The 26,175-nt window shown below is 45.1% G+C and overlaps 1 protein-coding gene across 1 annotated transcript in view; it reads right to left on the bottom strand.

Moving 5' to 3' along the window:
• Positions 1-9,514: 9,514 nt before the first annotated feature.
• Positions 9,515-26,175, bottom strand: part of pax4 (paired box 4) — a 30,993-nt gene continuing 14,332 nt past the window's right edge. Inside the window, exons 7-9 of the mRNA XM_078234629.1 lie at positions 24,929-24,934; positions 21,338-21,501; positions 9,515-9,539 (exon numbers count right to left, since the gene is read on the bottom strand). Coding sequence (XP_078090755.1) covers positions 9,515-9,539; positions 21,338-21,501; positions 24,929-24,934 — 195 coding nt within the window. The remainder of the gene's footprint in view (positions 9,540-21,337; positions 21,502-24,928; positions 24,935-26,175) is intronic.

The raw sequence follows: 26,175 nt of genomic DNA, 5'->3' as shown, positions 1-26,175 counted from the left end.
TGTGCTACTCCCACCAGCATAATCCAAAATGACATCCAAAGATGAAGTCCAAAGATGTGCAGGTTGGGTTGATTGGCCATGTTAAATTGACCCCAGTGTCAGGCGGATTAGCAGGGTGCATGTGTGGGGTTGCGGGAATAGGGCCTGGGTGGAATTATGGTCGGTACAGACTCAATGAGCTGAATGGCCTCCTTCTGTACTGCAGGGATTCTATGATTCTATTCTATGACATTCTTTTCTGTGAATCCCCAGCAGGGATATTACCCATTTTGCTGTGAAATGTGTGGTGATCTATTGGAGCAGCTTTCTCACTCACTTTACAGTGTAGTTAAGAGTCAACAACGCTGGCATGGAAACGGACTCACATCAAGATCAGACCACTTAGGCTGGCAGTGTTCCTTCCCTAAATGAAATGAATGAAACATTCCAATAGCTCCATGATCACTTTTACCGATGCTGGAGTTACATTCAGATTCTTTTTATCTTGAGCTGTTTTCAATTTCTCAAATATGGTGGGATTCGAAATCCCTTTCTTAAGGTTATTAATCCAGACCTCTGATTTGCCAGTGCAGTAAGATAGCCACCATATCTGCAATAATAGCCCGGGGAATCGGAACTCATCAATATGATGAAGGATCAAAAAGCTGCCAACAAACTCAAAGTAACTGATGTGTAGAATGTCAAATACTCCAGTTCTGAGAAAGAAGCTGTGAGTCTCCTCACATCTGTGTCAGTGCAAGTCTCATCACTGAAGCAATCTTATAAAATCTGAGGGATACTAAGGAAGAGCAGCAGTGTCTGAGGTTCTGCCCTTTGAATGGGCTATTGGAGTGAAGACCTTTTTGCCTTTTCAGAGGGACCTGGCTGGTCCAAAAGCACTGTTTGAAGAAAAGAAGAGAGTCCTCCCGATGTCCCGACCAACAAATCCATTCCACAACTAATGACATCAAAAATAGGATCCGTCAATTTGCTTACACATATTCAGCAGTATGAACTTAAGCGAGGTCACCAGCTGGAAATCTGAGCTGCAAAATGGCAACACTGGCATCAAATCAGTGCTACACAGTGACTGGCATCATGGTCTGCCCATTCGACATATTTTCAGCAGATATTAACTGTCCATGACCTAATTAACACCTTTACCAAGATGGCAGGTGGCATCCTTCCTATCAGAAATGTAGACCTCCATGGGTGTCATTTTAGATCTTAGATTCCTGCATTACACTTCAGAAGTATTCCATTGCCTGTCAAGTGCTTTCGGATGTCCAGTCATGAAAGTTAATGCAAATCCTTCTTTCTTTCCAATGAGGCTCATAACACCCACAAATAGACAGTATTGAGACCAATTATTTTCTCTCCACTTTTACAATGTTTCTGTTCCTGATTGATATCCTGAAACTCTGCAAGTGCGTGAACTGAAGGGATCGTGCTTGCCTGTTATTCCCCACTCAGTGTCACAGTCTGCTGAATGCACCCTGGTTCAAACATGGTCACTGGGCTGACAACGGTGCGAGTCACCAACTCCAAGTGAGAAAACTGGGAAAAGGAATCACCTTCAGGGCCAGCATTCCCTATCCTCCTGAGTTGAAAGACTTGGGCTGGGCTTCTCCGAAAAAATTTCTAAGTGCTGAATTCGCGTAAAAAACCGGAGTAAATCCCGCTGCTTTTTTTAGCGAGATTTTCAAAATGAATCTCCCACACTCTGTGCATCAGAGTGCCCTAGCAAGATTCACAATGAGAATCTAGGGGCGGGCCCTATTCCCGCTGGAGAGGCCGGCAGCATAGTGTTGAGTGAGCCACTGCACATGTGCCAATGTGTTACGGAACCGACGAGGGAACGAGCTATTTTGGATCTGGTATTGTGTAACGAGGTAGGTAGAATTAAGGATCTTATTGTGAAGGACCCTCTTGGGTCTAGTGACCACAATATGGTCGAATTTCTGATTCAGATGGAAGAGGAGAAAGTTTGGTCCCAAACCAGTGTCCTCTGTTTGAACAGAGGGAAATATGATAGGATGAGGGATGAATTGGCTAAGGTAGACTGGGAGAGCAGGCTGGCAGGTAGGATAGCTGAGGAACAGTGGAGGATTTTTAAGGAGATCCTTTTCAGTTCTCAGCAAAAATATATTCCAGCAAAAAACAAGGATTGTAAGAAAAGGGAGAACCAGCCGTGGATAACGAAGGAAATAAAGGAGAGTATTAAAATAAAAACAGCTGCGTACAGAGTGGCCAAAAATAGTGGAGAAACAAGTGATTGGGAAAAATTTAAGAAACAACAAAGAGAGACTAAGAAAGCGATAAAGAAAGGAAGGATAGACTATGAAGCTAGGCTAGCAATTAATATAAAAAATGATAGTAAAAGTTTTAATAAATATATAAAAAGGAATAGAGTGGCTAGAGTGAATGTTGGACCCTTGGAGGACATAGAAACATAGAAACCCTACAGTGCAGAAGGAGGCCATTCGGCCCATCGAGTCTGCACCGACCACAATCCCACCCAGGCCCTACCCCCACACATTTTACCCGCTAATCCCTCTAACCTACGTATCCCAGGACTCTAAGGGACAATTTTTAACGTGGTCAATCAACCTAACCCGCACATCTTTGGACGAGAGGGGGGAGTTAATAGTGGGAAATGAGGATATGGCTGAGTCTTTAAATAAGTTTTTTGTGTCGGTCTTCACGGTGGAGGACACAAATAGTTTGCCAAATATTAACGATAGAGGGTTGGCAGCAGGAGAAATACTTAATACAATTAATGTTATCAGAGAGGCAGTGCTGGGTAGACTAATGGGACTGAAGGGGACAAGTCCCCGGGTCCAGATGGAATGCATCCCAGGGTATTGAAAGAAATGTCAGAGGTAATAGTGGATGCGTTAGTGATTATTTATCAAAACTCGTTGCATTCTGGGGTAGTGCCAGTTGATTGGAAAACGGCTAATGTTACGCCGCTGTTTAAAAAAGGAAGGAGACAAAAGGCGGGTAACTATAGGCCGGTCAGCTTAACGTCTGTAGTAGGGAAAATGCTGGAATCCATTATTAAAGAGGAGATAGCAGGGCATCTGGATAGAAATGGTTCGATCAATCAGACGCAGCATGGATTCATGAGGGGAAAGTCGTGCTTGACGAACATGTTGGATTTTTATGAAGATGTGACTAGGGCGGTTGATGGAGGAGAACCGGTGGATGCGGCGTTTTTGGATTTCCAAAAGGCGTTTGATAAGGTGCCCCATAAAAGGCTGCTGAAGAAGATTAGGGCACACGGAGTTGGGGGTAGTGTGTTAAAGTGGATTGGGGACTGGATATCCGACAGGAAGCAAAGAGTCGGAATAAATGGGTGTTTTTCCGGTTGGAGGAAGGTAACTAGTGGCGTGCCGCAGGGATCGGTACTCGGGCCGCAACTATTTACCATTTATATAGATGATCTGGAGGAGGGGACTGAGTGTAGGGTAACAAAGTTTGCAGACGACACAAAGATAAGTGGAAAAGTGAATCGTGAGGAGGACGGAGAAGATCTGCAGAGAGATTTGGACAGGCTGAGTGAGTGGGCGAGGATATGGCAAATGGAGTATAACGTTGATAAATGCGAGGTTATACACTTTGGAGGAAATAATAACAAATGGGATTACTATCTCAATGGAAACAAATTAAAACATGCTACCGTGCAAAGGGACCTGGGGGTCCTTGTGCATGAGACGCAAAAGCCCAGTCTGCAGGTACAACAGGTGATCAAGAAGGCAAATGGGATGTTGGCCTATATCGCGAGGGGGATAGAATATAAAAGCAGGGATGTCTTGATGCACCTGTACAGGGCATTGGTGAGGCCGCAGCTGGAATACTGTGTGCAGTATTGGTCCCCTTATATGAGGAAGGATATATTGGCATTGGAGGGAGTGCAGAGAAGGTTCACCAGGTTGATACCAGAGATGAGGGGTTTGGATTATGAGGAGAGGCTGAGGAGATTGGGTTTGTACTCGTTGGAGTTTAGAAGGATGAGGGGGGATCTTATGGAGACTTATAAGATAATGCGGGGGCTGGATAGGGTGGAGGCGGAGAGATTCTTTCCACTTTGTAAGGAAGTTAAAACTAGAGGACACAGCCTCAAAATAAAGGGGGGTCGGTTTAAGACAGAGTTGAGGAGGAACTTCTTCTCCCAGAGGGTGGTGAATCTCTGGAATTCTCTGCCCACTGAGGTGGTGGAGGCTACCTCGCTGAATATGTTTAAAGCGCGGATGGATGGATTCCTGAGCGGTAAGGGAATTAAGGGTTATGAGGATCAGGCGGGTAAGTGGTACTGATCCACGTCAGATCAGCCATGATCTTATTGAATGGCGGGGCAGGCTCGAGGGGCTAGATGGCCTACTCCTGTTCCTATTTCTTATGTTCTTATGTTCTGATGTTCAATCTGTCATAGCGGAGATCGGCACATGCACTATAGCCCTGCACTGCCAGCCTTGCAATTGCTGGCCAGCTCAATCGATGGCCAGCTCCACGACCCCCCCATTGCTGCCCCTCCGACCCTCCCCACAACCCTCTGATCACTGGCCTCCCAGACATCTCCAGGCCAGCCTTGACACTCCCTCCCACTGGCCCACCTCAATCTCCCCGAACTCAAACCCTCACAGACCTGACCTCCCCGACCCCCCCACCCCTCGCAGCCCCAAACCCCCTACCCGCAGCCCCGCCCAAAGCCCCCACCACCCTGATGGCCAGCCCCAATCAGCCCTTCTCTCCCTCTGTCACGGATCCCTATGCATAGTGGCAGCAGGACCCCTCACCCCCACTTTTCTCCCCTGATAGGCCCTGCCCCAATAGGCCCCTCCCCCCTCCAGCCCCACCCCATTGAAACTGCCCAATGTCTGGTGGCCAGTGCCAGGGGTTCAGGCTGGCACTGCCAGGCTGGAAATGCCCAGGGGGCATCCCCCTTACCCCCAACCACCTGGGGGGCCTCCTTGGCCTCCCTTCAGTCCAGTGGGGTTGGGATGCCAACTCCCCATTAGTGGGAAGCTGTTGTAAACCCTGCTGGAGTGAACCACTCCTCACAGGGGTTGGGGGGGGAGGGCGGGGGGAGATGCTAGCGGGCCCGGAGACTTCAGGCACCAAGTCTACCTCACCTGCAACAGAAATTGATCTCATGCCACTGGTGTTACTCTGGACCATACATTAGCAATCTAGCCAACTGTACTAACAGGTCCAGCTTCTGCAGTGACTAAACAAGATCAACCCAGAGTATGAGAGACATTGGGTGGGATTTTACAGTCTCATTCGAGCAAGACCGGAAATTCCCACCCGAGGTCAACGGACGTTTCTGTTGTCCGCCCTTCGCCTGCTCCAATTCCGTGGCAGGCGGGGCGATAGAATTCCAGCGATTACCTACCATACTGAGAGATAGAAATATATAGCCAGACAGTTAGCCTGTCGGGAGTAGCCTGGTATACATAGTCCTGTGCTGTTAATGTACTGGGAAGCAATAAGCATTTTGAATGCAACAGAAAATCTTGTCAGAACATTGGTTATACCACACTTGGACAATTGGTGTTGATATTATAACAAGAGACACTACTTTCTGTCTCAAGTCCAAACAGTATCTGAGAAAATGAAAGCAAAACCTGGACTTTTCTGTGGAGCATGGCTCTACCTAACCACATGGCACAACTGTCAATCAATCTCAAATCAAACTCCACTCAGCAATTCCCAAAAGACCATAAAACCCCAGGATACTGCATGAGGCCAGATTAAAAATAAACAAGATGTCCATTATATTGCTTCAATAACAATTAGGGAACATTGGTTACAGACATCGTGGCAACAATAAAATTCCAGGGCCTGCTTGAAACATCCTGCAAAAGAACACAATTAAAATTTCTAAAAGGCACAGCATAATCACAATAAGAAAGTGTGAGCAAGATTTACAAAGATAATGCCAGAACTGAGAGGTTATAACAGTCAGGAAAGAATGAACAGTTTTACTCTTTTCTTTGGGAAAGATTAGGCTGAGGGGCGATGTAATAAAAGTTGTCAGTATTATGAACCAATAGTCTTGATAGGGTAGAAGTAGATGAGATGCTTTCACTTGTGGGACACCAAAAGTACAGGCCATAAATATAAAATAATCACTAATAAATCTGAACCAGAATTCAGGAGAAACTCCTTCATCATGCGATTGTGAAACTTGCGACCATAAGGAGTAGTTGAGGCAAAAACCACAGATATATTTAAGGGGGAAGCTAGATAGACACGTGGGAGAAAGAAATGGAAGGTTAGGCTGCTTGGTCAAAATTAAATAGACTTGTTGGCCTGAATATCGCTTCTCGGCCTTTTGGCTAAGAACAAGCATCAGATAAGCCCACGATGGGGTGCGATGCCTTATCTTCTCAGCTTGGATCTTTTTTGTCTCTCTTATGGGGACCTTGAATTGGATTCAATTGGAATTTGAATTTGGTTTTTGGAGCAAGCCAGGAATAGATTTGGGTTTTGCCCGGCCCATTCTGAGCATTGGATTTGTAACTCTAAGAATGGAGTAAAAATAAAAAAATACCTGTGGAATTCTCTGCCAAATCAATGAATATATTGAAGAAGGGAATAGGTAGAGTTCTGGACTCTAATGGTGTCAAGTGGTATCGGGGAAGCGATGGAGCATGGCATTGAGACAATCAGCCATGATCATGTTGAACGGTGGAACAGGCTCGAAGGGTCACAGGGTGCATTCCTGCTCCTTTTTTCTATATTTCTATGTTTACATTTGATGCAGCTCATGAATATTTGTTTGTGGAATGTCTGTGGCGTAAGAGCAACCTCAGAGATTAATGGATGTGAGGAATGATGATAACTGCCAACCTTCACATTAAACAAGCTCACACAAGACGACCTATTGGCCTCAAATTTATTCCACATAATTAAAGCTACGAGAGATAAAGCTCACTGGTGTTCCTTGGGGACTTACTATAGCTAGTATAAGCAGATAAGATAATATACTGGTGTCAGCCTGAGGAGTGCTTGGTATGTGATTTGTACTCAGTAACTTATCCCATGTACATTGCATGTAAGGGTTACATTTTATCTCATCGACTTGATTGAAGGAAGAGTTTTATCAAGATATTTCAATATTTACTAATCATTGAATTTTGTAGAACTTGTCAAAATCCTGTAATAGACACACATTAGACAAAATCCAACCCTGCACTCACCCAAACCCACACCACCCGCACAACCCCACACCCATCCAAACCCACACCCACCCACCCAACCCCACACTCACCCAACCCCACACCCACCTACCCAAACCCGTATCCACCCACCCCTCACCCACCCACCCAAACCCCGTGAGGTGGCACAGTGGCCCTGTGATTAGCACTGCTGCCTCACAGCACCAGGGTTCAATTCCAGCCTCAGGTAACTATGTGAAGTTTGCACATTCTCCTTGTGTCTGCATGAGTTTCCTCCAGGTGCTCCGGTTTCCTCCCACAGTCTGAAAGACATGCAGGTTAGGTGCATTGGCCATGCTAAATTCTCCCTCAGTGTACCTGAACAGGCGCCTGAGTGTGGCGACGAGGGGATTTTCACAGTAACTTCATTGCAGTGTTAATGTAAGCCTACTTGTGATACTAATAAATAAACTTAAACTTAAAGATGGCAACCGTGTAAACAATTGTGTATACATGGCGTTGAGAGTAAATGCAGCCCTTTTTGATCAAGCGTTTGGCCACCTTCCTAATATCTCCTTATGGTGTCAAATTTTGTTTGATAATGCTTCTATAAAGCAACTTGGGGCATCTTACAATGTGAAAGGTGCTATGTAAATGCAAACTGTTGTTGTGACATTACCATGAGGATGGAGTCCAAGCATCTCGAAAACGGCCTTCGGAAAACCCAGAGTTCCAGGCTGAGGGACTGTATGATCAGTAAAAGTGCAGCCTCTTCACTCTGCCAGCTTTACTGTCCCAGGTGAGTTTTACCCATCTCCATTGTATTGTCTTTTTGGATGGTTGCTATGTGACAGGGGGATCTGATCAGGCTATAGTCAAACAGAATGTTGTAGATCCTCGGACTTACTCCAGTTGCAGATTCATTCAGATATGTCAGTGAGCACTAAAAACCAATCTGATATCAGAGTGTACTGCCAAACCACACACATCACTGCTCTGTGCTGAGTTCATTCCAGCCAATGCAGCAAGTTGGCTGATACAATTGACAGCAGTTTTGGTCAACTGGGACATTACCCAAGGTTCAAACTCTTCACCATTATCCAGTTACAGAAAAGGAAAAGTTGAAGAAAAACAGCAATGGTAGTGATATTGCAAACAGGAGGATGAGTGGGCTACACAGCACTTCAAACTTGTTCCACCATTCAGTGAGATCATGGCTGATCTGTGTCGCAGCATAAGCCCAATGATTTCTGACATGTATCATTACTAGAGTGTCTTACCATAGTTTGTAGGTAATGTTAGGGACCAGATCAGAAACACTAAAGTATATTATGAAATTAGCCTAGACCCTAACTTTTCCTTTTGATTTTGACATTAGGGTGAGCATAAGATATTTCACTCCAGGTATGATTCAAGTGATTCACTAGGAAGCTTTTATCCAAACAAACTTTATTTAAGAACGCAGCTAGAATATAACAAAGAATTAGCATAATTTTTACCAATTAAAATACTTAAACATAACAAAGTGTAATTCTTAATAGCTGTCCCTCTCTATTGTTCCAATTTAACAATATCCCCATAGACATAGATCCCTTCTTCCGAGCCAGTTAGCACCAAAAGCAGATATGCTCACATGGGTGCTACATTTCCAGCCTTTTAATACCTCTGTCTTCTGACTCTCAGAGAAAGATACATCCTCAAACAGCAGAACTTCAGAGTCATAAACCTAGTCTCTGGCAGATCCCACTCTCCAGACTTCAGAGAATGGAAAAGAGAGGCAATGCTCTCTAACAACTCCAAGCAGCATCTGAGCCTGAGTTGTGTGTGTAAGTCTAGCTCCACCCAGTCACATGATTTGCTCCGTCAATCATCCTAATTAAGCCATATTCTGGAAAACCCCAGAGGAAAACACCAAAATAGCAACCTTGCATTAATCCAGATTTAAACAAACATTGCAGCAATTAAGATCAACTTTGCTGCTGCAGTAACAACACAAGCTGCCGGTTACAGTCAAAATGGCACCAATAATAAAACAAATTGCTACACAGATCCTGCACAAGAAACATGACACAAATACATTTCTTAAAGGCACAGTATTGTCACAGTACCATGTGTCAGAATCTGTGATTACTGGGATCATTTTCAGTCCTTTTCTTTATATGAAACCACCTTCATCATCCAATCAGCTGTTGGGTCACTTACACCAAATACATGAATAGTTTAATCAGGATTTGTGCTTTACATTCAGTAACAACGCTTCTGAAACACACTTGGACTTTGTTTCATGTCTGCAATGTACATTTAATTAAATTGCTATTGACAGACCTTATAAATTACTAATTGTGATACCAGCATTTTTAAGTGCTGTATTACATGTAATATACCTTCACTATCCTAACAACAAAAATAACAGAGGGAAATAACATGAACACATTAAACTCTCAACAGTAATTTAAGGTACAATCTATTTCAGGTTTTTGATTTATTATTGGCACATGTATTAAACCCATGCAGACAACATGCAGACTCTGCACAGAAAGTGACCCAATCCAGGAATCGAACCTGGATCCCTGGCACTGTGGGGCAGCAGTGCTAACCACTGTGCCACCCTGAAGTCTTGTTTATTGTGCGCTATACAGACAGAACATATCTTTCATAGAGTACATAGGTGAGAAGGAAAGGAGAGGGTGCAGAATATAGTGATTTAAAAAGAGCATTATTAGAGAGTTTAAAGAAATCAGAGTACAGTTTTAAGAGCATAGAAACGAGAGTAAAAGATAGAATTAGAGGATATGCTGGGGACAGCTCGCAAGAAGTCACTTCGCTCCGGGGCCATCTTGAATCACATTCTTCAGGAATGGATTTGGTTTGAGGGCTGGATGAATAATTGAGGTGAAAAATCCTTCACGCTAACTGCCTGAGCTCTCATGTGAAGAGTTTAAGTTTATTTATTAGTGTCACAAGTAGGCTTACATTAACACTGCAATGAAATTGAGAAAATCCCCCAGTTGCCACACTCTGGCACCTGTTCAGGTACACTGAGGGAGAATTTAGCATGGTCAATGCACCTAACCAGCATGCCTTTTGGACTGTGGAAGGAAACTGGAGCACCTGGAGGAAACCCACACAGACACAGGGAGAATGTGCAGACTCCGCACAGACAGTGACCCAAGCTGGGTCCCTGGCGCTGTGAGGCAGCAGTGCTAACCACTGTGCCACCGTGCATCCCCAGTGAATGGTTGGTCTGGCAAAGTAAAAGAGCGTCATGGGTGCTACCAGCATATTCTAGAAAGGGAGAGAGAAAATGGGAGGAGTGTAAACATTAGGACACTTGTTATCATTAATCTTTAACAATCACACTAAAGAACGCAAAGTCCAGTGACTGGTCTCCATCTGCAAGCACACCATTACGAGAGGGTTAGATATAGGGAGAGGAGGGTTTGCTACACTGAAGGATTATAAGTCGGTGTATTAAAATACTGCTGTGTTATCCAACAAATATCCAGCACTGGAAACTGAAAATGGCACTAAGACATCGTCTGTAACAGAATGGGACACCTGAGTCCCCATGGAAACAGGAAAGGATGTGCACTCTCTGGCAGGAAGAGGAAGCGATGTATAGTCTGCACCATGGACAGGAAGCGACATCACTGTGCCAGAAGAAATAGCCAATGAGGTGTGATCTGGAACAGGAAGTGGAATCCCAGTGTGAATCTGCCCTAGAAAAACATTTTAAAAAGTGATCATTCTGAATATCACATCTGACTGACCTTGGAAATTTAACGCAATAAACTCAAATTAACATCCAATAAATGAGCATGACAGTGGGCAAACTTTCTTTCATAATGTTAGACTTATGTGGCGCCTGCAGCAAAGATTTAATGTTTGAATAGACCGACCCCAGCCTCCCCAGTACCCTTTTCCCAGAAAAATAACATGCACTTAATTCTCACATTTAATATCCTGAAATGTCACAGCAACATAATGAGAAAAGGCTGTTTGATTTATCCAGACTACCTGCTCTGCTCAGACTTAACTGTCATTTCTAAGTTTTGCTGAGGAAATACAGGAACGTATTGCTCTGAAATTGCTCCTGCCTTTAAATGTGATGAAGGAAAATATAAAAGGGTCAATCCAAGCTTCCAACCTTTGCAGCAGCAGCACTTTGGAGACCTGATAAATGCGGTAAACAGTGCTCAGTCGGAGTCAGAAGGAATGGCCCAATTCTCATTATGCACCAGGACTCTGCAATGACTCATGCAGGCCAGGTGTATCTATCACTCAATGAAGGATCTTCCAGACTCAAAACGCTGGCTGTATTCTCTCTCCACAGATACTGTCAGACCTGCTGAGATTTTCCAGCATTCTATTTTTGTTTGTCATCGATCACTCAATTTCCACTCATCAGACATAAACCTGGACATGAGTTCTCGGTGGATTATTTATCCATGGCCTTCACAGCAGAACATGACCCCGTCCTTTGCTAAGGCGCACATGTAAAAATCTTCTCAAGTGAATCACTGAAGCAAATGATCTTCGCCTATTTCTGATTCAGCTGAGATCAGTGACATAATGGAGACCCAGGGACCATCCTTATCTGCATGCTTAAAGCCCTCACTGGGCAATGTATTTGGCCACTGGGACTTTCTGGGTCAATTGATTGTCCTGTCTCCAGGTACAATGTTAATTAAACGAGCTAAAGGGATGGGAATACTCAGATAGAAGGCCAGGTTAACACAGGAACAAGTTAAATGCAGTGGAGAGACTCGAGAGGCTGGCAATGTTCTGCTCTCTGTAGTACAAGTTGAGGGAGATTTGCGCAAGGGCATCAAAATTATGAGGGGTTTTGGTAGAATAATTAAAGAGGAACTGTTTCCACTGGTAGGAGGGTCAGTAATCAGAGGACTCAAATTTAAGGTAATTAGCAGAAAACCGAGATGAGGAGAACGCTTTTAAATGCAGCAAGCTGTTCTGGAACGCACTTGTCTGAAAGGGTGGTGGGTTAATAACTTATTGGATAAATACTTGAAAAGGTGAAAAATTGCAGGGATATGGAGAAGGAGCAGCACGGTGGCACAGTGGTTAGCACTGCTGCCTCACAGCAACAGGGATCCGGGTTCGATTCCCGGCTTGGCTCACTGTCTGTGTGGAGTTTGCACATTCTCCCCGTGTCTGCGTGGGTTTCCTCCAGGTGCTCCGTTTCCTCCCATAGTCCAAAGACATGTTGGTTAGGAGCATTGGCCATGCTAAATTCTACCTCAGTGTACCCAAACAGGCGCCGGAGTGTGGTGACTAGGGGATTTTCATAGTAACTTAATTGCAGTGTTAATGTAAGCCTACTTGTGACACTAATAAATAAACTTAAGGTGCAAGGAAGAGAGATTAATTGGTTAGTTTGATGGGCCAAATAGTCGCCTTCTGATCTGCACCATTCTCAATTCTTCCTGAGACAGCCTTAACTCAGACAGTATACTCAATGGACAAAAAGACTCCTCAGGATAAATATACACGCTGTAATTAAGAAAAAACAATCGATAACAAACTATTAAATGGCACTTAGCGGCTGAAGCCATCAAAGACAAAATGGTTGGATTTCAAAATTAAAATTGGGTTTGATCTCTTAATGGCTGCTGTCATTATCTAGCCATGATCACCACCCTTTGTCGTTTTGTCTATGACATCTTTGTCAATCCCCCTGTCCCCCCTCACCCTATTGTCTTCAGCTCTGACAAAGAGAGTCACCCAGACTTGAAACATTAGCTCTATTCTCTCTCCACAGATGCTGAAATCATAGAATGCATAGAATCTCAACAGTGCAGAAGGAGGCCATTTGGCCCATCAAGTCCACACTGACCACAATTCCACCCAGGCCCTATTCCCATAACCCCACATATTTACCCTGCTAATCCCCTGACACTAGGGTCAATTTAGCATGGCCAATCAGCCTGACCCACACATCTTTGGACTGTGGGAGGAAACCGGAGCACCCGGAGAAAAAATACACAGACACAAGGAGAACGTGCAAACTCCACACAGACAGTGACCCAAGGTGGGAATTGAACCCAGGTCCCTGGCGCTATGAGGCAGCAGTGCTAACCATTGTGCCACCGTGCCACCCCACACCTGCTGAGATTTTCCAGCATTATCTGTTTTTGTTTCAGATTCCAGCATCCGCAGTGTTTTGCTTTGATATTTATATTAAAATTGGGTTTGCTTTTCAGAATTGCAATAGCTTCTATTAAATGCAACATTGCCATCTCCTGGCACAAATCATGCATAGCAATTATACAGTAAGAAGTCTCACAACACCAGGTTAAAGTCTAACAGGCTTATTTGGTAGCAAATACCATAAGCTTTCGGAGCGCTGCTCCTTCGTCAGATGGAGTGGAAATGTGCTCTCAAACAGTGCACAGAGACACAGAAATCAAGTTACAGAATACTAATTAGAATGCGAATCCCTACAGCCAGCCAGGTCTTAAAGGTACAGACAATGTGGGTGGAGGGAGCATTAAACACAGGTTAAAGAGATGTGTATTCTCTCCAGACAGAACAGCTAGTGAGATTCTGCAAGTCCAGGGGGCAAGCTGTGGGGGTTACTGATAATGTGACATAAATCCAACATCCCGGTTTAGGCCGTCCTCATGTGTGCGGAACTTGGCTATCAGTTTCTGCTCAGCGACTCTGCGCTGTCGTGTGTCGTGAAGGCCGCCTTGGAGAACGCTTACCTGAAGATCCAAGGCTGAATGCCCGTGACTGCTGAAGTGCTCCAGGAAAGGATGTCCCAAGGCATGGTACATTGGGGCAACTATGCAGACGCTACGACAACGGATGAATGAACACCGCTCGACAATCACCAGGCAAGACTGTTCTCTTCCTGTGGGGGAGCACTTCAGCAGTCACAGGCATTCAGCCTCTGATCTTCGGGTAAGCGTTCTCCAAGGCGGCCTTCACGACACACGACAGCACAGAGTCGCTGAGCAGAAACTGATAGCCAAGTTCCGCACACATGAGGACGGCCTAAACCGGGATGTTGGATTTATGTTACATTATCAGTAACCCCCACAGCTTGCCCCCTGGACTTGCAGAATCTCACTAGCTGTTCTGTCTGGAGACAATACACATCTCTTTAACCTGTGTTTAATGCTCCCTCCACCCACATTGTACCTTTAAGACCTGGCTGGCTGTAGGGATTCGCATTCTAATTAGTATTCTGTAACTTGATTTCTGTGTCTCTGTGCACTGTTTGAGAGCACATTTCCACTCCATCTGACGAAGGAGCAGCGCTCCGAAAGCTTATGGTATTTGCTACCAAATAAACCTGCTGGACTTTAACCTGGTGTTGTGAGACTTCTTACTGTGTTCACCCCAATCCAACGCCGGCATCTCCACATCATAGCAATTATACAGCAGAGAGCGTCCTTACAAACCTGGTGTCAGGGGTTACACACAGCAAGTACATAACCAGCAGCACTTCACCAGACTGAAATGGTGCCATCCAGTTCCAATGGATCAAGTTCATTCCCATCGATCTCCAGTGTATGGAGTCCCAATATGGCATTGAGGTAGTGCTGCATTATCAGAAGTGTTGGGGGGAATTTTCCTGTCCCGTCCACCATGGGAATCGTAATAGACCGGGGGGGGGGGAGACAAGTAAATGTCAGAAAAACACAGCACCTCTGATAAGGCAGCGCCCCTGTCAGTGCAGCACCCCCGACAGTGCGGCACCCTGACAGTGCAGCACCCCGACAGTGCGGCACCCTGACAGTGCAGCATACTTGACATATTACTTTGGGAGTGTCACCCTACAATATCTGCTCAAATCTCTGGACTGGGACCTGAACCAAACAAACAAACAAACAAACAGCTGACCCAGAAACACGAGTGCTAGCCAATGAGCTGTGGCTGAAATTATTGATCGGGTAGTGTTCTTTTTTCCTATGTGGAGGTTTCCTGGATGTAAGTTCAGTTGTAGCATTACAAGCAGCAACCCATATTCAATGGTGTGTTTCAGTACTTCTTGAGTTGCTCTTGAGCAAGAAATTGATGTCCTTAACGATAACATTTTTGACATGCCTGGGTGGAGCCAGACTTACCGCTAGAGACATCGGAGGAGAACGGTGGTCCAGGGCCAAGGCATGGAGGTGACTCCAATGTTCTGTACAGATCAAAGCCATGCATCTTCCAAGCCTCTGTAGTGGGGTTCATGTGTCGTCGTGACTCTGCCACCCGGTACAAGTCATACCCATGCGGTGTCAGTGCCTCAGGGATCAGAAAGACATGGCTTGGATGCACAGTTTGAGGTTGGTGAGACTGCAAGACATAGAAAGGCAGCTTGATTATCAACGGTGCATTGCCTGCTGACCACATCTGTCAGAATGAAGCAGATTGAGGAGTGGGTTGATTGAGGTCATTGAAATGATAAAAACAATTCAACAGGCACGGTGACACAGTGGTTAGCACTGCTGCCTCACAGCGCCAGAGATCTGGGTTCGATTCCCGGCTTGGGTCACTGTCTGTGTGGAGGTTGCACGTTATCCCCGTGTCTGCATGGGTTTCCTCCGGGTGCTCCGGTTTCCTCCCACACTCCAAAGATGTGCAGGTTAGCTGGATTGGCCATGCTAAATTGCTCCTTAGTGTCAGGAGGGTTAACAGGGTTATGGGGATAGGGCCTGGGTGGGATTGTTGTTGGAGCAGGCTTGATGGGCTGAATGGCCTCCTTCTGCACTGTGGGGATTCTATGATTCAAATACAAAGAAACCCCTTCCTCTGTAGGGAGAATCAAAAAGGGGACAGCATCTTAAAGAAGATGGGAAACAGGAAAGGGAGTAGCCCAGACAGCTCTGTAAACCTGCTCCTCCATCCAATACCATCATGGCTGATCATTGGCCTTAACTCCATTCCCCCGTCTATTCCCCATATTCCATGATTCCCTGATAGGTCAAAAGCCTGTCTATCTCAGTTCTAAATCTACTAGAAACAAAGTAAAATCTGAGCCAGGCCTTTCAGGAACAACTTCAGGAAGCATTTTTGGACATAAAGGGCACGGATATCTGGAATTTGCTCCAACAAAGGCCTGTGGATACTGGGGAATAATTGAGGCTTTTCAAGGTTGAGATGAATAGATATTCAGTCAGGAAGGTGAGGAGTACAGAGCAAGGAGAACAAAGAACAAAGAACAGTACAGCACAGGAAACAGGCCCTTCGGCCCTCCAAGCCTGTGCCGCTCCTTGGTCCAACTAGATCATTCGTTTGTATCCCTCCATTCCCAGACTGCTCATCTGACTATCCAGGTAAGTCTTAAACGATGCCAGCGTGCCTGCCTCCACCACCCTACTTGGCAGCTGAGGTATTGTTCTGCCAAGTTCCAGCTGGAAGGCTCAAGAGGCTGAATGGCCTTTTCCTGATCCTAATATTTATAGCTACGTCAACAGTTCTGCCATAAAATTATATTTATCAATGATACTCTAGAACCAACAAATGGGGAACATGTACATTGGGGAATTAAAAACTTTGGGTTTGTTACAGAGTAAAGCTCCTTCTACACTGTCCCATCAAGTACTCCCAAGGCAGGTACAGCACGGGTTAGATACAAAGTGCCGACTTTTAAGGCCAAACGTTTCCAGCCCTTCAACCAATGGCGAAAACCACCCCCCCCCCCCCCCCCCCCGCCCCCCCCCCCCCACCCCCACCGCCCTTGCAGCATGTTCCCCAGCGGTGGAGGTTGCAGTGCACAGGAAGATTCTACCACTGGAAAATACGCCATGGGTGGGGTGGGGTAGTGCTGGAAAGTCCTGCCGTAAATGTTCCTGATGAATGGATGTTGTTTGAGACCATGATTGGACTTGGTTGTGAAATCACCAGAAAATATTTTGTGGACAGACTGTCTCGGTTGCAAGGTTACCTTGCAAGGTTACCAGGGCAACCTCACTAGTAGAACTTGACCTCAACTAACTTCAGAGAGGACAGTGGGAAATGTGGAGGAAGTAAAGTTGAGAGGTTACCTGCAGAGACAGACTGTCAGTCATTGGTGTTGGGTGAAAAGTCGAAAAACCACGAGGAGAGGCTTGTAGCTGGTTCAACATCAAACCACACGTGCTACCTATGATGGACATGAAGAATATATTTAGTAGAAAACAAGGCAAACAAAAAATTGTCAAAATACAAGGTTATGTTTGCAGTATGTAATTTATGGATCCCCAGGGCCAGATGGAGGCAGGAATGAGCACAGGAGAATAAAAGTTTAGAATTTTTGATTTCAAATTCCAATGTGAAGCACCTTCCCAACTCCACGCTATTTGTGTGGCCTTTTCACCAATCATGGTGGCCTCATGCGCAAAGCCTTCATGCACCTTCTCTGGAGGTCAGGTTGGCCTTTTTGAGAGCCATAGGATGTTTAGATTTCCTTCCCCACACTATTTCCATGTGCTGGTGTGGGTTTTGGAAGCCAAATTAAAAACAACCAGGCTTGAGCGTTTGTGAACACTGGGGGAAACCTGGTGAAGTTTTGATTTCTTATTGTCACATGTATTAGTATACAGTGAAAAGTATTGTTTCTTGCGCGCTATACAGACAAAGCATACCGTTCATAGAGAAGGAAAGGAGAAATTGGACAATGTAATGTTACAGTCATAGCTAGGATGTAGAGAAAGATCAACTTAATGCAAGGTAGGTCCATTCAAATGTCTGATGGCAGCAGGGAAGAAGCTGTTCTTAAGAACATAAGAACATAAGAAATAGGAGCAGGAGTAGGCCATCTAGCCCCTCGAGCCTGCCCTGCCATTCAATAAGATCATGGCTGATCTGAAGTGGATCAGTTCCACTTACCCGCCCATAACCCCTAATTCCCTTACCAATCAGGAATCCATCTATCCGTGATTTAAACATATTCAATGAGGTAGCTTCCACCACTTCAGTGGGCAGAGAATTCCAGAGATTCACCACCCTCTGAGAGAAGAAGTTCCTCCTCAACTCTGTCCTAAACTGACCCCCCTTTATTTTGAGGCTGTGCCCTCTAGTTCTAGCTTCCTTTCTAAGTGGAAAGAATCTCTCCACCTCGACCGTATCCCCCCTCAGCCTTCTAAATTCCAACGAGTACAAACCCAATCTGCTCAGTCTCTCCTCATAATCAACACCCCTCATCTCTGGCATCAACCTGGTGAACCTTCTCTGCACTCCCTCCAAGGCCAATATATCCTTCTGTAAATAAGGGGACCAATACTGCACACAGTATTCCAGCTGCGGCCTCACCAATGCCCTGTACAGATGCAGCAAGACATCTCTGCTTTTATATTCAATCCCACTTGCGGTATAGGCCAACATTCCATTTGCCTTCTTGATCACTTGTTGCACCTGCAGATTGGGCTTTTGCATCTCATGCACAAGGACCCCCAGGTCCCTTTGCACAGTAGCATGTTGTAATTATTTTCCATTTAGATAATAATCCAATTTGCTATTATTTCCTCCAAAGTGAATAACCTCGCATTTGTCAACGTTATACTCCATCTGCCAGATCCTCGCCCACTCACTCAGCCTGTCCAAATCTCTCTGCAGACCTTCTACGCCCTCCACACGATTCACTTTTCCACTTATCTTTGTGTCGTCTGCAAACTTTGTTACCCTACACTCAGTCCCCTCCTCCAGATCGTCTATATAAATGGTAAATAGTTGAGGCCCCAGTACCGATCCCTGCGGCACGCCACTAGTTACCATCTGTCAACCAGAAAAGCACCCAATTATTCCGACTCTCTGCTTCCTGTCGGATAGCCAATCCCCAATCCAAGCTAACACCCTACCCCCAACTCCGTGTGATCCAATCTTCTTCAGCAACCTTTTGTGAGGCACCTTATCAAACGCCTTTTGGAAATCCAAAAACACCGCATCCTTCGGTTCCCCTCCGTCAACCGCACTAGTCACATCTTCATAAAAATCCAACAAGTTTGTCAAGCACGACTTTCCCCTCATGAATCCATGCTGCATCTGCTTAATCGAACCATTCTGGAGTCGGTTGGTACGTGTCTTCAGAGTTTTGTATCTTTTTCCCGATGGAAGAAGGTGGAGGAGTGTATGTCTGACGTGCGCGGGGTCTTTAATTATGCTGGCTGTTTTTCCGAGGTAGTGGGAAGTGTAGATAGAGTCAATGGATGGGAGGCTGGGAGATGGGAAAACTCAGGAATATTCTGACAGTTAAGTGTTAAATATTTTGACACTTCAGAAGTCATTATTAGATGCTGTATTGCAATGTATATGTGTTTTTAAAGCAGTGATTGATCATACAGCTCTATCATACAACGATAAGTTTAACATTATATTGAACAATTGTGAAAAGTGTTGACATACATTATTGTACTTTTCCCAATGGAAAAAATGCCATAATGCATTCAAAATTACAATGTGCTCGGAAGCCACCCTGACCTGTTTTAGACTGAGATCAAATTCCAAACCATCTGTGACAAGATGGCACCGGAGTGAGGTGACCTCTTGCGAGCTGTGCCCAGCATACGTCGAATTCGATCTTTTACTCTCATTCCATGCTTCTAAAGCTCCATTCTAACTCTTTTAAACTGCCTAACAACGCTCTCTATTTTGAATGGACCTACCTCATATTAAGTTGATCTTTCTCAACGCCCTAGCTATGACTGTAACACTACATGCTGCACCGTCTCCCTTCCGTCTCTAAGTATTATATGCTTGTCTGTATAGCGTGCAAGGAACAATACTTTTCACTGTATGCTAATACATGTGACAATAATAAACCAAATCAAAACATTAAAAAATGGCTGTTTTGTTGAACAGAAACAAAACATGAAGCAGCTGTTACGTTCCATTGATTGACAAGCATCTGCTTTGAAATTGAAACAAACACAATGGGCAGCTGAAAAATAGCAATCTGTGTTTCAGTTTTGATGGATTCCATTTGTGACTTCCCTGGATTTACTTTGATAGCTGGGGCTATTATGAATGTTTGGCTGAATTTCCAAAGCTCCACAACCACTTATCTCAGCAGGGGTGTAATGTTCAAATTTTGATTGACAGTATGGTCAATCCACCTAACCTGCACATCTTTGGTCTGTGGGAGGAAACCGGAGCACCCGGAGGAATCTCATGCAGACACAGGGAAAATGTGCAAACTCCACACAGACAGTGACCCGAGACCAGAATCGAACCTCAGTCCCCGGCACTGTGAGGCACCAGTGCTAGCCACCGTGCCACCCATGGCTATTAGTCAAATGTTAGCCTGGACCATGACAGTATTTAGATGGATGTTCTGGCAGACCTGATTCAGTTTAAGGAACTCTCATATTTCTAGACTTGATTCTGGAGCCCTGGCATCTCCACATAGAATACAAACTGATGATCTAACCAGTAGTTCCTGTTGTGGCTCAGTGCTTCTGAGTCAGAAGGTCTTGGATGCAAGACGCAATCCAGATACGCAGGCACATAATGCAGGCTGTCATGCCCAGTGCAGTACTGAAATCACTGCCAGAGGTGCCGTCTACTAAATAAAACATTAAGTTAAGGCTCTATCTGCCTGTAAAAAATTCCACAGAACTATTCAAAGCAGAGGAGTTTTCTCCAGAATCATTTAACATCAAACAGATTATCTGGTAATTATCACCTTTTAGTTTTGGGGGTTTGCTGTGGGCAAATGATCTGTGGCACTTCCTACATTACAACACATTATAATACATGTGTTATTGGCTGTAAAATTATTGGCCAAAATCTTACCACCGTTCACGCTGGCGGGATTTTCCCATCCTGTGAATGGAGATTTGGCTGGCTGCCAAATTATCCAACCTCACTGCAGCAAACATGGAACACGGCGTGAGCGATCGGTAGGACCACGTCCTCTGAGATTGTGAAAGGCGTCACATAAATAAGAGTCTTTCTTTTGCCAAGAGGGTATTAACATTGAGACCCATTTCTGTCTTTATCATTTACCCACACACTCATACTTCCCAAAAATGACTCTCCCAGTTGAATAGCCTCAGATATGCTGGGCGTTGACTTTAGTGAAATACCAGAGATCTGCTGGCAGCCAATGACTGTGAATCACCATGTTCCGGAGTGTCGGAGGGGTTGTGGGGAGTAACAGAGAATGTCTGAAAGCTCAGATGCTGAAAATAACTAAAAGAGGTTGCATGCAGCTACAGGATGACGTTAAAGGGCACTAATTGCAGGCAAGGCAGACATACCATTTAAAAAGCCAGCTCTGCTCTTTGCCTTTTCTTCTCGTCTCCATTTTGCCCGGCGGTTGGAAAACCAGACCTAAGTGAAGGTGATGTGTAAGTGTGAATGAGTAACTGAACAAGCTCAGCTGCACCTTACCCTCCCTAAAGTCATTCACCTGTCTATCTGACTGCAGGAGATAATGTTAAATAGATGTTATAGGATCAGTTGTCCCATTATACCATTGACTTCAATGGAAATAAAACTCGAGAGAGCTGTATAATGGGCGCCTGGTCCACTATTACCCACTTTACACTGTAGCACAAAGATGATGTTTGACTGCCTCCTCACTCCCACCATGGTATGAGGTAATTACATACTGAAGGAGCTACTCAGCAACTAGCAGCAAATATTGATTTTGTTCCAGCACTCAAACAAGAGCTGGATTAATTCTAAATCCTGCAGAGAGTGGAGGAGTAGGAAGTTTGGAGTAGGGCAATTTTAATTTAAGTTCAACGCATTAAGCCCTGATTATGAGACCCAGAATAGAAATGAAACAAGAGTTTCATGGCTCTTTCTCACTCCAGTGTGGTAATGAGGTGGCAGAGACTGAGAATGCTGTCGCTTCAATTCCAGCCAGTCTCATGAGGATTAAGTTATGCAGTTACTCAGATGTCATTAGAAAATACTTTCCCAGTTTGCAGATCAAATGGCCAGGTGTGTGGCAGATCAAATTTAATACAAAGAGAAGCAAAGTGATTAATTTGGATAGGGAGAATAGGGAGTAGCAAAATAAGCCAAATGGTACAATTTGCATGGTGGCACAGTGGTTAGCACTGCTGCCTCACATCGCCTGGGACCCGGGTTTGATTCCTGGCTTGGGTCACTATCTGTGTGGAGTCTGCACGTTCTCTCCATGTCTGTGTGGGTTTCCTCCGGGTGCTCCGGTTTCCTCCCACAGTCTGAAAGACATGCTGGTTAGGTGCATTGGCCATGCTAATTCTCCTTCAGTGTACCCGAACAGGTGCCAGAGTGTGGCGACTAGAGAATTTTCACAGTAACTTCATTACAGTGTTAATGTAAGCCTCCTTGTGACTAATAAATAAACATTAACTTTTTCTAAAGGGATGCAGAAATGGAAAGCTGGCAATGTGCATACACATTGTCTTGTGTGTCTTTGAAGATGGCTGGACAAGTTGAGATGGTCGTTGAAAGGACACAAAGGATACTTGACTTTAATAATAGAGGCACAGAGTACAAAAGGAAGAAAGTTACGCTAATCCTTTACAAAACACTTGAAGTATCATGGCCAATTCTGAGGACCACACTTTGGGAAGAATGTCAAAGACTCAGAGGGAGTACAAAGGAGAGTTTTTAGAATGGTTAAAAGAGTGAAAGATTTCAGTCCTGTGAGTAGAGAAACTGGAGGTGTCCATTTAAGACAGGGAAGGTTGAAGAGAAATTTGATTTTGATGGATTTTGATAGAGTAATTAAGGAGAAACTGTTTCCAATGGCAGAAAGATCAGTAACCAAGGTTATTGCAAAAGAACCAGAGGTGACATGAGGGGAAAGAAAGCAGCAGAGAGTTGTTATGATCTACACAACATGAAAGGGTGGTGGAAGTAGATCCAGCAATAACTTTCAAAGGGGAATTGGATAGATACTTGAAAAGAATGAGAGGTAAGGAGAAAGAAACAGGAGATTGTAACTAATTGAATAACTCTTTCAGAGTCGATGCAGCTACGAAAGGGCAATGTTTCATTCTGCTGTATAATTCAATTATTTTATGATTGTACACAATTTACAATGTGGAAATATTTCATTCAACCAGTGGTTGGTGGAATTTAGACTAAATAGTTCTAATCATATTTACTGCCCTATTCCCATAAAGCACCATTCCTTTATCCTCCCACTATCCAGGCCAATTTTGAATGTTCACAGTTCCTGTCTTCATCCTGGAAGTGAATCCTGCAACTTTAAACCTCTGTGTAAAATTTCTCTTGTGCTCTCTCCTACATCCCTTGCATTTAATTTTGAATCTGTAGCACTGTGAAAGATAAAGTATAACCACATCTTCACATGGCAATCAGAATTGGAATAGAGTCCTTATTGGCTGACTGGATGATTCCTGACAGTCAGTCTAACAGCCCATTCCCTTTCAATTCATAGGAGTATAGGACAGGAGGCCATTCAGCCCTTCAAGTTGCTCTGCCATTTAATTACATCATGGATGTCTTCTACCTCAACATCTGTACTATCCCCGTGTTCCTTACTCTCGTTGGTATCTGGAAATTCAAAATTTACATTCTCTAACTGAAGAAATTCCTCCTAATTCCAGTCCTAAATGGCTCACTGCTTACCCGGAGATTGCGTCCATTGATTATAGACCTAGACCCTCCACCCGCCCCCCCAACGCTGCACAACCAAGGGAAATATCCTTCCTGCATCTATCCTGTCAAACGCCATAAGAATTTTTTACACTTCAATGAGATAGAATAGAATCATAGAATCAAAGAATACCTACCATGCAGAAGGAGGCAACTCAGCCCATTGAGTCTGCACCGACAACAATCCCACCCAGACTCTATCCCTGTAACCCCACGTATTTACCCTGATAATCCTCCTGACACTAAGGGGCAATTTAGCATGGCCAATCAACCTAACCCACACATCTTTGGAGTGTGGGAGGAAACTGGAGCACCCGGAGGAAACCCACGCAGACACGGGGAGAATGTGCAAACTCCACACAGACAATCAAACCTGGGTCCCTGGTGTTGTGAGGCAGCAGTGCTAACCACTGTGCTGCCCTTGCGTTCACCTTGCATTGTTCTAAACTCTAGAAAATAGAGGTCCAGTCTCCTCAATCTTTCCATTTAGGACAATCCTGCCATCCCCAGGATTAACCCAGTGAACCTCTGTTGCACAGGGTCAGAGGCAGTGTTCCAAGTGTGATGACTTCAGCCAGGCTAATGAGGTTGGCTTGCTAGAATATGAACATACCTGGCGAGTCCTAATTGATGGTTAAATCAGGAAGCCTCATGCTCCCTATTTAAGGCAGGTGTGTCAGACTCCCAGCTGCATTTAGCAGGGAGCAACTGGAGAGCTGGCTGTGTATAGATGTATGGGGTAAATAAAGTAACTTGGTGGCGGGACTTTCACCCCCGAGGAGTTATTACACCAAGCCAGGCCTTTCTGATGTCCTTTGAAGAGGAGGTTCTGAAGTTGACTTCAAGCTAATGGAGTCAGGCCATAGGTGTAGATGAGAGAGGATGAAGCCTTGGGGGGTGGGGGGAGAAGTAAAATACAAAAGACTACATTTTTATAATTCCAGCAAAGAGTTCTAAAGGGGCTGAGGAGGGGGAATGTGCTCGAAGCTGGCAGGAAGGTAGCATTGCGGTTTTGACTTTGAAGGCTTGTAGCCATCAGGGAGGAAGATGTGCCTCTATGTTGAAAGCTATAAGGTTCAAAATGAATCACACCTGGCAATGGCTCCTGTGTTTGTAATAAGGAAGTGTGTCTCAGAAAACTCACCTTAAAGGCTGCCCCTAACTCTCCTTTATATTTCCCACACAGACACAACTTCAGCAGCTGCAGGCAATAGCTCCAAGGGACCTACCTTAACCTGAGGAGGAAGAGGAATTCTCAGTGGCTGCAGCATCACATTCTAGCTCTGCACCCAGCCCTAACACAGATACACACACCTCATTGGGTATGAGCATTCGGCTGTATTGGATAGGCACACTGATGAGAGCACATCATAGTCTCATAAACAGCTGTCGGAGACTGAGATGGAGTAAGTCTCTCGCAATCCGGGGGGGGGGGGGGGGGGGGGGGGGGGGTTAGAGATGGCCTAGATGCTGAGCCTTAAACTGTTAACAAGCTTCTGGAGCTGTCTGCCAGGGGCCAGATGCAAGGCACATGGAGATATGGCAGAGTTTCCAGAGGGATTGCATGTTCTGGCACAGACATTGAAGGAGTCCATCTAGACTGTGAGCATTATGAAGATGCACTCAACAGAATGCATGGCTTCTCCATTGACAGACTGGTGACTGCCATGGAGGGCCAGCAGAACAATAATGCAATATTAGGTGCGCGTTGTGACCTGCATTGCATCACCTTGTCTCTGCTCTCTTGGCTCAGAACCGGGACGCAAGGGGGACAAGGAGCCTAGAATCACATCCAGGTCCCTCTCAGGAAGTCAGGGAGGGCCAAATGGATCTCACAATGGCAGATTAGGTGCCATCAGGGGCACCTCTCAGGGCTTCAGTCTCTCCCCATCTCTCTGCCATTGCTGCAGCAACCGGTGAAACACCTGCCATTGTGCAGGACACTCCCTCCGGTTCCAGGACCCTCACAGCCTCAACATCCAGAGGACAGCCGCCAAAGTTATCCCAGCCCAGGGGGGCATAACGCCGGCCTTCCGCACAGTTGGCAGTGAGGGGGGCGGCGGGGAGTGGAGGCGGGGGGGGGGGGGGGGGGGGCGGAGGAACGGTGGGGGTGCAGGAGCTATGGGTTCAGGCAGCAGCATTCCCCAAATACCCAGGAAAGAATCACTAAAATCCCCACGTTAGTCACTCTTAGGTTCAAGTGGGTTCTTTCTTATTTCTGAGATTTTATTATTTTCAAATGATTTCCTGGCTATGTTTCTTCATTATCACTTTGTGATTGTATGGATATAGATTTATTTGATGCTATTATATGAGTTTGTGATTATGTGGATCCTTATCACTGACATTATTTAGCTGACTCACATTGCCCATGGTGTCCATGTCAGGAAGCTGCGAAGAGAAGGTGATATTGAGGCGGAGATACTCTTACTGAAATCTTCTGGTTTTCAGAGCTACCCAGTCTCACGGGCATCTG

Source organism: Mustelus asterias, chromosome 19, assembly GCF_964213995.1.
Source record: "Mustelus asterias chromosome 19, sMusAst1.hap1.1, whole genome shotgun sequence".
NCBI classification, from domain to species: domain Eukaryota; kingdom Metazoa; phylum Chordata; class Chondrichthyes; order Carcharhiniformes; family Triakidae; genus Mustelus; species Mustelus asterias.
The sequence above is the reverse complement of the archived record's forward strand: the minus strand, read 5'-3'. Positions and strand labels throughout refer to the sequence as shown.